General features: G+C 39.1%; 1 protein-coding gene across 1 annotated transcript in view; it reads right to left on the minus strand.

Annotated features, from left to right (window-relative positions):
- The window catches only part of ABCC8 (ATP binding cassette subfamily C member 8), a 69950-nt gene that overhangs the window by 13062 nt on the left and 42535 nt on the right, over positions 1 to 14353 (minus strand). The window contains exons 20-30 of the mRNA XM_054390602.1: positions 13785 to 13869; positions 12418 to 12498; positions 9290 to 9427; positions 6861 to 6986; positions 6104 to 6203; positions 5285 to 5535; positions 5136 to 5138; positions 4163 to 4323; positions 2501 to 2570; positions 1664 to 1821; positions 411 to 503 (exon numbers count right to left, since the gene is read on the minus strand). Of these exons, the coding sequence (XP_054246577.1) occupies positions 411 to 503; positions 1664 to 1821; positions 2501 to 2570; positions 4163 to 4323; positions 5136 to 5138; positions 5285 to 5535; positions 6104 to 6203; positions 6861 to 6986; positions 9290 to 9427; positions 12418 to 12498; positions 13785 to 13869 (1266 nt within the window). The remainder of the gene's footprint in view (positions 1 to 410; positions 504 to 1663; positions 1822 to 2500; positions 2571 to 4162; positions 4324 to 5135; positions 5139 to 5284; positions 5536 to 6103; positions 6204 to 6860; positions 6987 to 9289; positions 9428 to 12417; positions 12499 to 13784; positions 13870 to 14353) is intronic.

Consider the following 14353-nt stretch of genomic DNA (forward strand, 5'->3'; position numbering starts at 1 on the left):
CCAGGATATCGACTCATGCACAGATTGCTCTGGCATAACAACTTAGTGTATATTAGGTTAATGGAAACTTTCCAAATACATAGTCTGCCACACCACACACTGCAGCAATTGCAAGCTAATTTAGCTTCTTAAATCACATTTTCCCACAAGTGTTTTTCAGGCTGTGTGCAAGTGTATGGAGAGTCAGCACAGAGCAGATGACACGCATTAGCTTGTTCTGCAGCAACTCCTTCACATGCAAAACTCTTACAGTTCTTCAGTGTTTTGGAGTTCCCCCTTACCAACGCTTTGGAGATTATGGATTTTCCAGGTGATCCAAATAACCATTACTTATAACTGCACAGTTGTAGAACAGAATCAAAGATCAATATTCAAAAGTGAAGTAACATACGTTTCTTAAAAAACTGTACCTGAAGGCTCGGATGGTGGTAAGACCTTCAACAGTCTCTGAAAAGTGGGAGAGTAAAGGTAGCTGAGTGCTGTCATCCAGCTGCTGCAGGTCCCTGGAGGGGGTTATGAAAGAAATTTTGTAAAAAAATCAGTTTTGTTGTGCAGTTATTTGCTTGAAAGAAGCCTAGGGAATGAAAGGTAATATCATCACAACAATTTTACATATATATATATATATATGTATATGTTCAGACAGACTGTGAGACAAGGAACAAATAACCCAGGAGGATTTTTCTTTTGAAATTTGAATACAAACAGTGCTGGAGTTCTGAATGGGTCTTTGCCTTCACTGCCTTCCCTTGATTCTCCTATGTTCCTATTTCTCATGCTCAGTTCTTTATTTATTTAAATATTATTCTGGCTCTATACTGAATATAAATTTAATGTGGCACAGCAAATAAGAGCACGAGCTGAGCAGAAGGCAAAAAGCAAATTCCTCTCTCTGCTCTCCATCCCCATATGATGCATGACTTCTCACTGAGCTCATACATTCAGTAAATGGGAGCCCACACTCATCATTAGGTTGTGCTTCTCAGTTTCACATTTAGTCATCAAATAGTTGAAGCACATGTGGGGTGCTGCGACAGGGTGCAATTCTATCTAGTCTCAGTTCCTTCCAGTAGGAAGTCAATTGGTTGCAGACTCCCACTTGATCCATGCAAATGCTTCTTGAGCTCCATGGGGAGGGACACTGTGTGACTTGAGACGAGAAAAATCAGATGTGGCTAAATTTTTTTCAACTTGTGAAAAAGCCTAAAAGATGACCAGAACAAGAGATCCAAAATGGACAGCAATATCACCAAGGTTATATTGCATTCTCCAGCCTCTCCCTGGCTTTACAGATTTCTTCCACTTAAATAGGCAGACATCAGTTTTCCTTTTCTGTCATCACATTTTCTTGGACATGCCCATCATGCAGCCTTTGAGGAGGACAGAATTCAGTTGGTTTTTTTTGTGTCATGTGAACTCTAAGAAACTTTGATGAGGGTCAAAGACCTTGCTCATGCTTCCTAGAAGTTCTGCTTCAAAAGCTACAGGGGAAGGCACTTGTAAAATGACACAGTTTCACTACAGTGAATTTGGGTCACTTTCAGAGGGGTTTTGACAGGACGAGATTTAAACATGAAGTTCCCCAGCACTGTGATTCTGCCATGCAATCATGCACTGCAGAAGATGTTTCTACTGCCAGAATGATACTGGTCTGTGCTCTTACCGTGATGCAACTCGGAAGTACTTCTGGATGAAGTAACACATGATTGCGAGGGGAACCAGGGCAATGAGAAACATCGGAGTGACGTACGAGATGACAGCAAGAGCAGATACACACAGCAAAGTGGAGCGACTCAAGCACTCCAGGGTGGCTGGAATGTGCTGTATAAAGAATAAGCCCACACAATCTTTCATAACTTATCAAGTTTAAAACAGTATTATTTTATTTTCTGTTCTCCCACTTACACAAAATAAAAATGCTGAGGATTTGAAGCACTAAACACGCAGGGCTGCTTTTGAGTTGGCTGCTGGGTTTGGAAAAGTCTGAAGATGCTTCAGGTGTCTGCACTGTAGATGACAATCCTCATGTCTGAGGACCACAGATGGCATGCAATAGTTGATTTTGGCATCTGAATCGATCCTATGGACTGGCATTGTACTCTGGGGTTAATACTGATAATATGAATTTCAGTCATTTGTTTTGGGCAACAGCATTTGCCTTTTTCTCATTTCATTTGCTCATGTGTCGAGTTAATATGTTTACCCACTTTTTAGAAAAAAGAAGATCCTCTTAATTTGGGGATATCACTGTTGGTCTATTTTCACTTTCCCTTTCCCAAATAAATGTGGTGGTTTGTTGGGTTTTTTTGTTTGTTTTTAACTGTGCATTTAAGAAGTGGAATTAATTCCAAACCTAGAAAAACATCAATACAAATTGATATAGTAGTCAAATATATACATCATCAGTAAACTTAATCTAAGTCTACAATAAAGGAAAATCCAGTCTTTCAGATTGGGAAAGATAGGATAACTTGGGAGGTTGAAGATATTTATTGAGTACCTGGTCGATGGTATTGCAGTCAGCTGAAAATCTGTTCAGTATACTTCCCAGAGGTGTTGTTTCAAAAAACCTGAAGTGAGACAAGGAACGGGAAAGATTACAATACTGATACCAGAATGGGTCGACATTTCTTTTCCTCCCATCCTCCTTAAGCTAGGTACTCAATCACAGACAGAAATAAATCGGCACCCACGGTAAACTCTCTCATTTTCCCTGTATCTGTGACTTTCCAATAAAGATGCCATCTTGCATCTTGAACATAATGCAACAACTGCAAGTACAGCCTTCGCTCCCTCTGCTGCCTAAGCAACGCAAATCACATGATTACATAAAAAACCAGTATTTCAGTTTGAGAACTCTTCATTAAAACTGCAAATGAAGTGAATGCATTTTTTCTGGGAATAGAAATGCGTAACTAAGAAAGGTTGTTGGAATAATACAGCAAAAACCCTTTCAATTTTCATATTCAAAATGCAAACTTCATTACTGCTCTGTAATTGTTCCCTAAGTCATGTTGAACCTTAAGTCTCACAGAGTGGTGGAGGTTGGAAGAGACCTCTGCAGATAATCTAGTCCAACTCCCCTGCTAAAACAGGTTCACCCAGACCATGTTGGTTGCATATGAACCCAGGTTGGGGTTTGGCAAGTCTCCCAGGAGAGTCCACAACCTCTCTGGGCAGCCTAGTCCAGTGCTCTGGCACCTTCACACTTTTTCTTCACATTTAAGTGAAACCTCCTGTGTTATAGTTTGTCCTTGTCACCCCTTGTCCTATCATTGGGCACTACTGAAAAGAGCTAAGCCCCATCTTCTCGACCTCTGCCCCTTTAGATATTCATATGCATTGATAAGATCTCCTCTCAGTCTGTTCTTTTCCAGGCTAAATAGTCCCAGGTCTCTCAGCCTCTCCTTACAAGAGGGATGCTCCAGCACCCTCATCATCTTCATGGCCCTGTTGGTCTCTCTCCAGTAGTTCCTAGTCTCTCAAAGTGAGGACCCAGAACTGGATATAATCTCCTGGTGTGGCCTCACCAGGGCAGAGCAAAGGTCGAAGAGAACCTCCCTTGACCTGCTGGCCGCACTACTTAGTGCATCCCAGTAGACTATATATGGGTAGCTTAAAATCAACAAGGCATTTTTCCTAATGTTCAGGAAGACCTGCAGGTTTGACTCAAGCTACAACTTTTATTTTATGCAGTAGAAAGCAAGTTTTTGCAGGACAACCAAGGCCTTTACCAGTATGTACATCCCAATGTAATGATGCCACTGATGATATTTGTCTAAGGTCATTATCATAGGCTGCCTGACAGTGATTAAAATTATGATGCATGCTATGATGGAAGTCTAAAACATATTGATCAATAATTGTGTTTTCTCCCTAATTAAAAACAGCAAAGAGAAATTAAACAGGCAAGAAAGTAAATCTCTTATGTTGCAGTCATGTATTTGACCAGTGTCCAGGAACTGGAGCAGCCTGGGTAGCATTTTCAGAAACCGCTCAGTAGTTTGACTTCTGGTGACTTTCAATGACACATTAAAACCAATGTAATTCACAGTCTTATGACACAATTCACAATTCTTAACGAAAGTTGTGCTTAGAAGACTGCCTTGGAGTAAGCAACAGAAAATTACTACAACACTCTGTATTAGAATCGGAGGAGTACCTCATTGGAGCCAAAATAATTTTATTTAGTAAAGAAGAGTGTAGCTTTTTGGTGACTTTCAAGCCAGTCCATTCCACTGCTATTGATGTGACAAGACACAATACAATCCCAAGGCAGCAGAGAATGCTGAAAATTTTTGAATATGAAGAATGGTTGAAATCCTAAGAAACAAAGAAAGAATAACAAAAATTATTCACTGTAAACATTTAAAATTTATTGTAAAAACACAAATACAGAACTGAAAAAACAAATATAAGGAACAAATCCTTTCTCCTCCCTAAATTAAACTGCCAATCATTCTCAAACATATTAAACCACAATTTATTATCTTTGAGAGAGAAGAGTGTTTGGGTGAAAAGAGGAGATCTGAAATTTAAAATAATATTTAAAACTCTGGAAAGATACATTGGATAATTTCATTTGAAAGAAAAAACATCTTCAAAGCATTTATTATGGCTTTGTTTTTTTTGTCTTTTTGATAAAAATAATATTTTTTACTTCAAAATACTAATTTTATGGTAAAACCTAGCATCAATAAAGCATCTTTTAGAGATGAAAGCATGACTCCAGTGAAATCATACATGCCCTTCCCAACATTAATGTGGATTATTTGTAGGCACTAAATCCTGATAAAGAAAACAATCCCAGTTGTAATAAAATCCTTCCACTACTGCTTTATACATACAGAGTACTCTGCTAGATAATTCTGTGGTCAGTTACATGTGGAATTCATAAAAAAATCAACCAAAAAACCCCATGCCTGTCATGAAAAGAAAAACTAGCCTGTCTTTCCCATATGTGACAAAAGCTGTAAGCCCTGCTTGCAGTGAGAATGCAATAGTACAGGAAAAAAATAAAAAACAAAACCACAAAAAAATTAACTACAATATCAAAATCCCTTTACAGACCAAGGATTAGGCATATCAACTAGATGATGAAAATACAGCATATCTAGCAAAAGGAGGTGAACAACACACTAAACTTAACTGTTAGTTTTTACTGCACTGTTACCCCAAAATGGATTAACCTTCAATACTCTTACATACAAATCTTGGAGCAGAGGTTGATAGATGTTTACCACCAGTTAAATCAGAAGATAAAGGTGAAGAAGGCCTTGCATACCTCCTCACAGTGAGAGCAATTTTTCAGCTCTAGCTCTGCCTTCCAAGAAATGGCATCTGAGGTCCAGCATGCCAGGCAATAGTCGATGGCCACCATTACTGTGTGCTTCAGGAGCTGGGACAGCACCAGCAGCGGCAGAAGGAGGATTCCTGCTGCACTGAGGTACTTGCCACAGGCTCTCCAGGGCATCTTTGCTCTCTGATGCAGCACTGAAGACAGGTTGTCTTCATCATCACTTTCTGTTACTTCTTCTGCAACATGCAAGAAAAAAAAAGTACAGCCACACTGACTTACTTGTACACACCTTTCACAGGGACTGGTGAGCAGCAGCTAAATGAAGTGTACCACACATGATATGGCTTTAAGGTGAAATTAACTGCTCAAGCATGCACATGCTCACCTGCTAAAATGACTAGTAATGCATGCTAAAAAGATGCAAAAAACCTTAGCACTTGGTGATAAATGTCTTCAATCATGTTTTTGCAATTTGAAAGTACTCAATTGATAAAAATTGATTGCAATTTTTACCTACACAAATCCATAAACAAGTGTGCTTGAAGCTCACCCAGGGTAAACTGTTCACTACTAGTCCTCTGTCGTTATCAAATCATGCTCAATTACAAGGAAAAACCTCAAAGTTGGGAGGAAGCTGTGACTGCTGAATGCTTGAAATCACTGTGGTCCATAGATAAACCCAATGGAAATAGCACTCAACACACTGGAAAAATTCATTGCTTCTTTTGCCAGTTTGAATTATGTTAATCCATTCTAATATAATTTAGCTGTGAACAGTAATGTAGTGGCACTGGGCCCTTTTACCTTCATCCTCTTCATCGTCTTTCAGCAGAGCTTCACGGGAGTACATAGTCCTTCGGAGATTTGTTCTTTCCAAAACAGTTTTACTTTCAATAATCGTCTCCTAAAAAAGGGACAGTTCACATGTTTTTAACCAAATAATTACTGTATTAGTGTGGCAAAATTTGTTTCCAAGTCAGAACATCAGTGAAAAATAAAAGTGTGACTGTTACAGCAGGCAGTCATAAGTGTCCATTGGTTATACACAGAGGTAGTAAATCAAACATAGATTAGATATCTGACATAAATTTCATGTTGCTAACCCCAAGCCTCTTGGAGTCTTAGGTTGGACAGGTATCTTCGAATCAATAAGAATTAAGATCAATGTCTCATCATACTGTGTTACAAAATGTGTTAATTTAAGAGAGCTTGATATAAGCACGTCTGAGAAGCTGAGAAAATGGAGGCATCTTTATAGAATCAGCTGTCAGAATTGCACATTACCAATGCTTGCCCCATTCGATAGACTTCAGACAAGAATATTTTGATAGAGCTTTCCTATCAAGAATGGATCAGAAGCAACAGTATCGGGGCAATATGAGATGTCCAGATGAAAGAATTTATCTTAATAGATAAATAATAATGGCAGTAGTAATACTATGATAATACTAATTCGGAAATCACACACAGCTCCTCAATCCTTGCTACTGCTTTCAACCTAAGGGGGGAAAAATAAAAAAGTAATTTTTTGCAAATGTTAATTGCCCCGCCAATTAAAAACCTTCTCCAGCTCTTGGTCTTGTCGATTCATTAACGTCTTCCAGTGTTCAAAGAGCTCAGTCTCTGATTTCTGAATGTCCTTGAGTGTTCCTTCTCTCTGGATGTTGCCATCTTTCATTGCGATTATCTAAAAAGTTGGAAACACGAGTAGTGAGATAAATAGCCATGCATCTCTATTTTAGAGCTACATTGCTGAGCCTGGACAATATTTTCTTTTTTCTTAAATAAATCACATTTCTGAGAACAAATCTGTCTTGTAAAAAGACTGAGAATTTATCTCTTGACTCTACCCCTTTTGCACAAGATGCTGCAAGTCCCCAAAACTTCCTGCGCTTCAGGTTTTCAGAAAGGAAGGCTCCTTTAACTGAGAAGAACAGGGTCCATGTCAACAGACAGAAAAATGCATTACTCTTCCTAACTACAAGTCATTAGCAAGATAAGATACTAGAGTTCTCTTACCTCCTAAAAGGAAAAGGCTTTTAGCACCACACTGTGCACAGCATGTTTTGCCCTCAGTCAGGCAATTAGATATGAGCATGCTGGCTTCACCGTCTGTTTGGTATCATGGACCTGATAAGGAAAAGCTAGGGAATTTGAAACTCTAAAGCTTTTAAAAGCATAAACAGTGGAGAGTTTGAAAAAAATTATATATGCAAGGCAGTCTAAAGGGTGTGGTTCCCAGTTTATATCAGTGTAACTATATTATACACTCAATGGATCTACCTTCACTTCAGATCTGATGAGGAGAACTGGAAAATGAGGCATATGGATGTGAACTCGCATGATATCATTAGAAAATACTTAATGAAGTATTTATTTTTCTTTCTCCCTGGAAACCCAGAAATTTCCATGGGCAGAAGATGGAGAGGGTGGAAAAATAATGTATTCCACTTATTGCTAAGACACCAGAGGAAAGGGAAAAATAAAGCAAGCAAGAATCTGCTTTTGGTCAATTTAATTAGGAAACCTGTTAATTGGGCTAGGCCTTAAATTCTTCTGAGAGTTTAACTACAAAGAATTAGGAAGGCCATTACCTATCCTTCAAGTTATATTTTTATTTAAAATTCCTTAACAAAATAAAAATCCCTGCTGCATTCCATTGTGTAAGACTTGCTAAGGCTCAATGAGTCCTGTGCTTAGGAAACCCTCCTGAACTATTTCTACGTATTTTTAAATTATAAATCTAATTAATACAAATTCTTCATGCCCTACAGGCTCTTTGAAACAGTGTATTTCAGAAAGCATTACTGACACTCAATTAGAAGATAACAGAAATAAAATAATTCTCAAACTATCTCATAAAACATGAATGCCTACAAATGGGTCTGCTATTCATAATGAAAATGCCAAAGTTTACACTGATTCAAGGCTGTGGATTTTAAAAATTGCAAATATATAATAATTGAAAAAGAGAAAGTTAAGATAAACCTCACAGGGAGGGGAAAAAGGCAGAAAATTCCTGTATCCTGAAAGACACTAACCGCAAAACCAGAACTGTGTTGAAAAGAGGAGACACCATAAGGGATAAATGCTGCCCACAACAACATGATCAGAACAAGATTAATGTCTGTCTGCAACTTTATAGCAGGACAATATGAAGAAGAGAAAGCAGCTGACATATGATTGGTTTTTGAGAGGGAGTAACTGATGATACATAGTCTGTGCAAGCTGCAAATGAGAGGAGTCCTGCTAGGGAGCATAACTGCAGTCATCAATCCTTGAGGGCAAGACAACCTGCGATGTTGTAGCTGGCTAACTGCAGGAGAACTAAGTGCAAGGCCAGTATGAATCAATGAACTGAAACAAAACAAACAAAAAAAAACCCCAAACCAACAACAAATCCAAACCCCCAAATCTCCATATCCTACTTGATTCGCTTCATCTTTGACACCTGCAACTGCAAACTGTTACAGACAGCATACCTTCAATTCTCTGTAAACTACAAGATATAACAAAGAAATCTAACCAAACAATGGAATACTCCACATTTCTTAATATTTTGCCAGTTTACAAAGAGTTAAGCTGTTGTTGATACATTATGTACTAACCACAAGGAAATACCATTCTTATATTTCCATGCAACTCAACATCCATAAACATAACTTTTTTTTGTGGCAGTAACATCCCAGCAGAGGCAAATATATTATTCAAACATGTCACTGTTTTTTGAGATCAAAAAATGAGCAAAATTTTCCTGTATAAATTTCTGGGTACTCTGTATATTTTAAATGCATCCTGCTTTCAGCTCTAGGAAAATCCAGCTGATTTATGTGTTCTGGGATGGGAGTCCCAAAATTATGGCACCTAAAACTCACTGGTTAATTTTCAAAATGTCTGTTATGTTTCTCCTCACTAAAATACCACTTTGTTGGAAGGGTAAAGCAAAAGCCTTGTTTGTGCCACCTGAAAAACTGAGGAGAGCTTTCTCACCCAGTCAGCATGAGGCAAGTACTGCAGCTTGTGAGTTACTAGCACAATGGTCCGCTTGTCTTCCCGTAGCATTTTCAGGATCCCTTCTTGCATGAGATGGTCACTTAAGTGGATATCCAGTGCAGAAAATGGGTCATCCTGCCACAAGGAAAAGAGGTCAGATTTTGGAGCCAGCACTTACAGGATTTAAGCAAACAGATTTCACTACTAGTAAAACCAGTTAGATAACTACAAACAAGCAAAAGAGACCATCCAACGATCAAAACTGTTCTGAGGAATGGTTTTCTTAAATACACCAACAAACCTCACACTGTCTTTGCAGTGAGTACTTAGATATAGGGCAATGTCAGCTGTGTGTAAATGCTGATTTCATAAGGCTTCTGGGGAGCTGCTCCTCTCCCCAGATGTGTTTCACAGCTTTGCATAACTGCAGCACATTATGGCTGTCAGACTCAAGACAATGCAGCAATGTAAGCCTGTGGCATATGTTATATAACTGCTCCAAGAATGGTGACACAGAGCACTGTTTTATTTCCCTTGTACAGAATTGTCTTCTGGTTTAGGTTTTTGGGGTAGTTTTGATCCATAAATCAAAACTCTATTAACAATGAAACACAAAAGGAGAAATGTTAATTTGATCACTCTGCTTAGATGCTTGATTTACAACCTAGATTAAATTTACTGAATCAATGAATTATATGCAATCAATTTTGGCATAAACTAATTGGTACCATCTTTTAGGGGACTTGTTTACCTAATCCTATTTATATGGAATAATCTGTTATTTTTGCTTGCACTAGTCATACTGGTAGTATGATTTACTTGGCATATTATTTCATACTACTCTGTTTTACTAAACCCAGGATTTCCTAGAAATATTTTTGTTTTCTTCAGAAGTCTGCTGATAAAGTGGGACTGAATTTGAATCAGATCTGCTCTCTGAGTGACATCATTGCCACCAGTTAGATATGATGAGGTGTAAGAAAACATGTGAATGCTCTAGAAAATACCCTTCAACTTTTATTCCTTTTAGGTTTGCAACAATTTTTATTGTGACTGTGTTACTTTAATACCGTTTCTTTAATGTACACGCAAAATCAAAAATATCTGCCATCAGTAGGAAGATAAATCGCTGAAATTCTAATCAAGCAGAGCATCGTAACGGAGCACTTGAAAGGTGCTTTTGAAATACAGCTACTTCTGACTGCAATATAGAATTTATTCTTCAAATCGTGTGTGCCCTTTGCTCACTGAGCTTCACTGCTGCATTCTTCTGATCTGGCACAGACTTAACATCATCCTGAGCCCTGAGTCTGTGCACAGCCACCTCGTATGCAATGCTGCAGCTCTGTAAGCTGTAAATGCCAGCTGAGGGAAGAGGACATTGCCCTGTGGAGTCAGGCAAGGCTGTTATTTAAGGTGGCACTCACCACATGACGATGCACTGACTACGAGATATCTAAAACCCAAGTCTGTTCATGTTATAGGACTAGTCCAAATGCAACAAATAAAACATGCTGAGTGAATGAATGTCATTAAGAATAAAATATGTAATGAATTATCACATGACCCCTTTTTTGTATCTGCAGTGATCACGAGTCCAGAGAATACAGAAGATTATTGACTATGAGGTGTGTTCTTGTCACAGAATCAGAACGCTGGGGGTTGGAAGGGACCTCTGGAGATTGTCTAGTCCAAGCCCCCCAATAATGCAGGTTCACCTAGATCAGGTTGCACAGGAATGTGGTCCAGGTGGGTTTTGAAGGTGAGCCTCCAGAGAAGGAGGCTCTGCAACCCCTCTAGCCAGCCTGCTCCAGCACCCTCACAGCAAAGAAGTTTCTCCTCCTGTTGAGGTGGAACTTCCTGTATTCCAGTCATTGCCCCTCATACTATCACAGGGCACCACTGAAAAGAGCCTGGCCCCTTCTTCTTAATATCCACCCTTCAGATATTTATAAACATTAATAAGATCTGCTCTGGGTCTTCTCCAGGCTACACAGCCCCAGGTCTTCCAGCCTTTCGTCATATGAGAGATGTTCTATTCCCTTAATCATCCTCATAACATCTGTTGCACGCTCTCCAGTACTTTCCTGTCTCTTGTAAGACAGAATTTTCATAAGCACTTGTTTACAAAATCAGTCTTAAAAGAACTCTTTGCAAATACTAATGTATGGTATTCTTGATTACTTTTAAAAGACTATTAACTGGGAAAAGAAGTGTATTCCTAGGTGCTTTCACATTATCAAACTACAGGAGAACCTTCTACTATCAGACTACTGGTGCCCTGCACAAAAGGGGGAAAAGTGACACAGCCAAGTTAGAACCCAATACTGGATCTGCTGACCTGCAGCACCTGGCTCAACTATTCTCTACTCTTTTCCAGTTCTAGGATTTCCAGGAAATGCTCTACACATGAAGGAAGCACATATTGATCACCCTAATTACAGGAAAAGGTCTAAGTAACCTCCAAGACTTTAAGGGGTGACCTCTAATGTTTACAACTTTTCTAATCCCATGTGACTCACATCTCACTGCCATAACAGCTGCATTCAAAGCACCTTGAAAATTAAGTGTAAGAAGGAAACCCTAAATTGGACAGCTAGCAAATTCACTACTAGGATGTGTAGGATGCATCTGTTTTCCCACCTACTAAATTTTCATAGCCTGCTCTCACTCGTTTTTCCATAGCACTTCTGTTGAATCTGGGACAGGATATACACAAGCATTTCAGGGTGGGAAGATAGCTTAGTTTGTTGCAGAAAGGAAACATCCCAGACACAGGACAATATTAATTTTAGTTCTGAGACATCTTAGGAATTCCACTAATACAGCAGAAACTACTAAATTTCTACATATCAGAGATAAACACAAGGAGCAGAATCAAATGTCAGCAGACTGAGAGGGGAAGCATCAGCGTTTCAGCTGGTATCCTAATACCTGTGTCTCTCTGCAGCATTTACAAAATACTCCCCACCTGCAGACTAGCTAACAACAGATATAGAATAAACAGTGCACACTTGGCTTAGCTCAGTGAACCACAATGACCTCTGTGCGTTATCCGTGTACTACTCCAAATGCTGACATCTTGTGCTTCTGTTTGGACCATGAACATAATGGCATCTACTCACCAGGAACACAACATTTGTCTGCTGGTAAAGTGCCCTTGCCACACTGATGCGTTGGCGCTGCCCTCCAGACAGATTAATACCCTGGAGATAAGCAGGAGAAAAACAATCAGACACTTATAAAAACATCAACTGAATATTCAGATTCTGATTAAATTATCCACAGAAGTCTTTCTGGACAAAGAAACCCAGAGAAATTTTTTGAAAGTGTGGGCCTGCAATTCATCTGGGAACACAATAAACAAATTGTTAAGACAGCCAGAGTGCTCCATCTGGAGCTGTACTCCACACACATTAGAGGGGTGGAAAATGTTTAATGCTTTTTGTGACATCATGGTGTAGATGGCATGTCTGAAGCTGTATTCCATACATGCCATAGGGGCAGGAAATGTTTAATAGCATTGGTGACATCATGGTGTAAGTGGCATAGATATTCTGCAGACAGTCCAAACCAGAATTCTACTCAGAAGTCAGCCTTATGAGTCTGGCTGTGTCCTGGGGTTTATTTTTCTAACTGTATACTGTCTTACCAGCTCCATCATACAGAGACATCAGCAATTGCTAACTGGAAGGTCAGACCCTGCCTAGGTGAACATTACCTGGTTGCTGTTGTACTTGGTTTTGGCCTTTAGTCCCCTGCTCTGAGTTACTTATCCTCCCTGTTGTCCCTCTGCAGTTTTCACAAACACTTGAAGCTCTCATAAGCCAGAAATGCTGCCAAAAACACTACTCCACCTTCTCCCTTCACTCCACCTCCTGTCAAAAACCATTCATTTGGCTACACAAGGAATTGGGAACTAATCCATGTAAAATTAACATGCTAGCCAGTGTGGAGATTAGGTATGAAATGTATCCTAAATACATGGGGTGGATTGTTACGGTTTGAGAATTTGGGGGGTTTTGTTTGTTTGCAACAGAACTGGCATACGCCTGAGTAAATTGTTTACTGATCTGTGACTTGCTTCCTTTCTTGTGACTCCCTAATCTGCCCTGATGTGCTAAAGTTTGGTTTGCTGTTGACTAAACACCTGTCCTTTTTGAAATGAAGGGGCTCTACAAATCGATGAATTATTTATGTTACTCTTACAGAAACCAAAAATGCACTGTGAAATCAGGATCTCTGAGACAGCGGCCACAGAAGAGTCAAACATTCTGATAGCAGCACGCTTGAACCACTGCAGCTGACATAAATGACAGTGTTTCCATGTTTACTGAGCAATGAGCTTTCACACTAATGACCCAAACACACACTTCACTAAAAGATTACCTTTGTTGCCAAATAACCAGTAAGATTTTAAGAACACAACAAAATAATAAAACCCCTTCTATATATTTAAAACAAAAATAGAAGCCTGTAGCTGTTTACTGACCCTCTCTCCAATCTGGGTTTGGTCTCCATGAGGCAGAATGTCAATATCAGGCTGGAGGGAACAAGCATCAATTACTGCTTTGTACCTGCAGAAACAAAAAAGGTAGTGCAAAATCCACACAGATACTGCTAAAGAAGCACATTTCCTACCTGCAGAGGAACAAAAATTAACCAGCTGGAAAAAATCACACAGTGGAAAACATATTTGTTAGCCACTAATTGTTCTAATGGGATCTCTTTCAACTACAGGGAAGTAAATAGTATTTCAGCTAAGAAAAAGCAGCTTCCAGTTAAAAATATCCAATAGTTAAAACCAAGCAAAACAAGCACCACTTCTTCTCTGGTATATTGTTATTGGTTAGCATTTAACTTTTTTCATGCCCAAGACCTTTGTTTCTTGTTTGAATATCCAAAGATGACAGAAAAATGCATGTAGGATGTGAATGCATAGCCAACCATTTTTTAAGTGCTGGCGTGGGGGGAATACCAGCAATTAACTTTAAATATCTTAGAATGTTTGGTGGGCATTTAGACTGGATAAAAAGGCAGTCCATTAATCCTTCACGATGT

Source organism: Indicator indicator, chromosome 21 (assembly GCF_027791375.1).
Source record: "Indicator indicator isolate 239-I01 chromosome 21, UM_Iind_1.1, whole genome shotgun sequence".
Lineage (NCBI taxonomy): Eukaryota > Metazoa > Chordata > Aves > Piciformes > Indicatoridae > Indicator > Indicator indicator.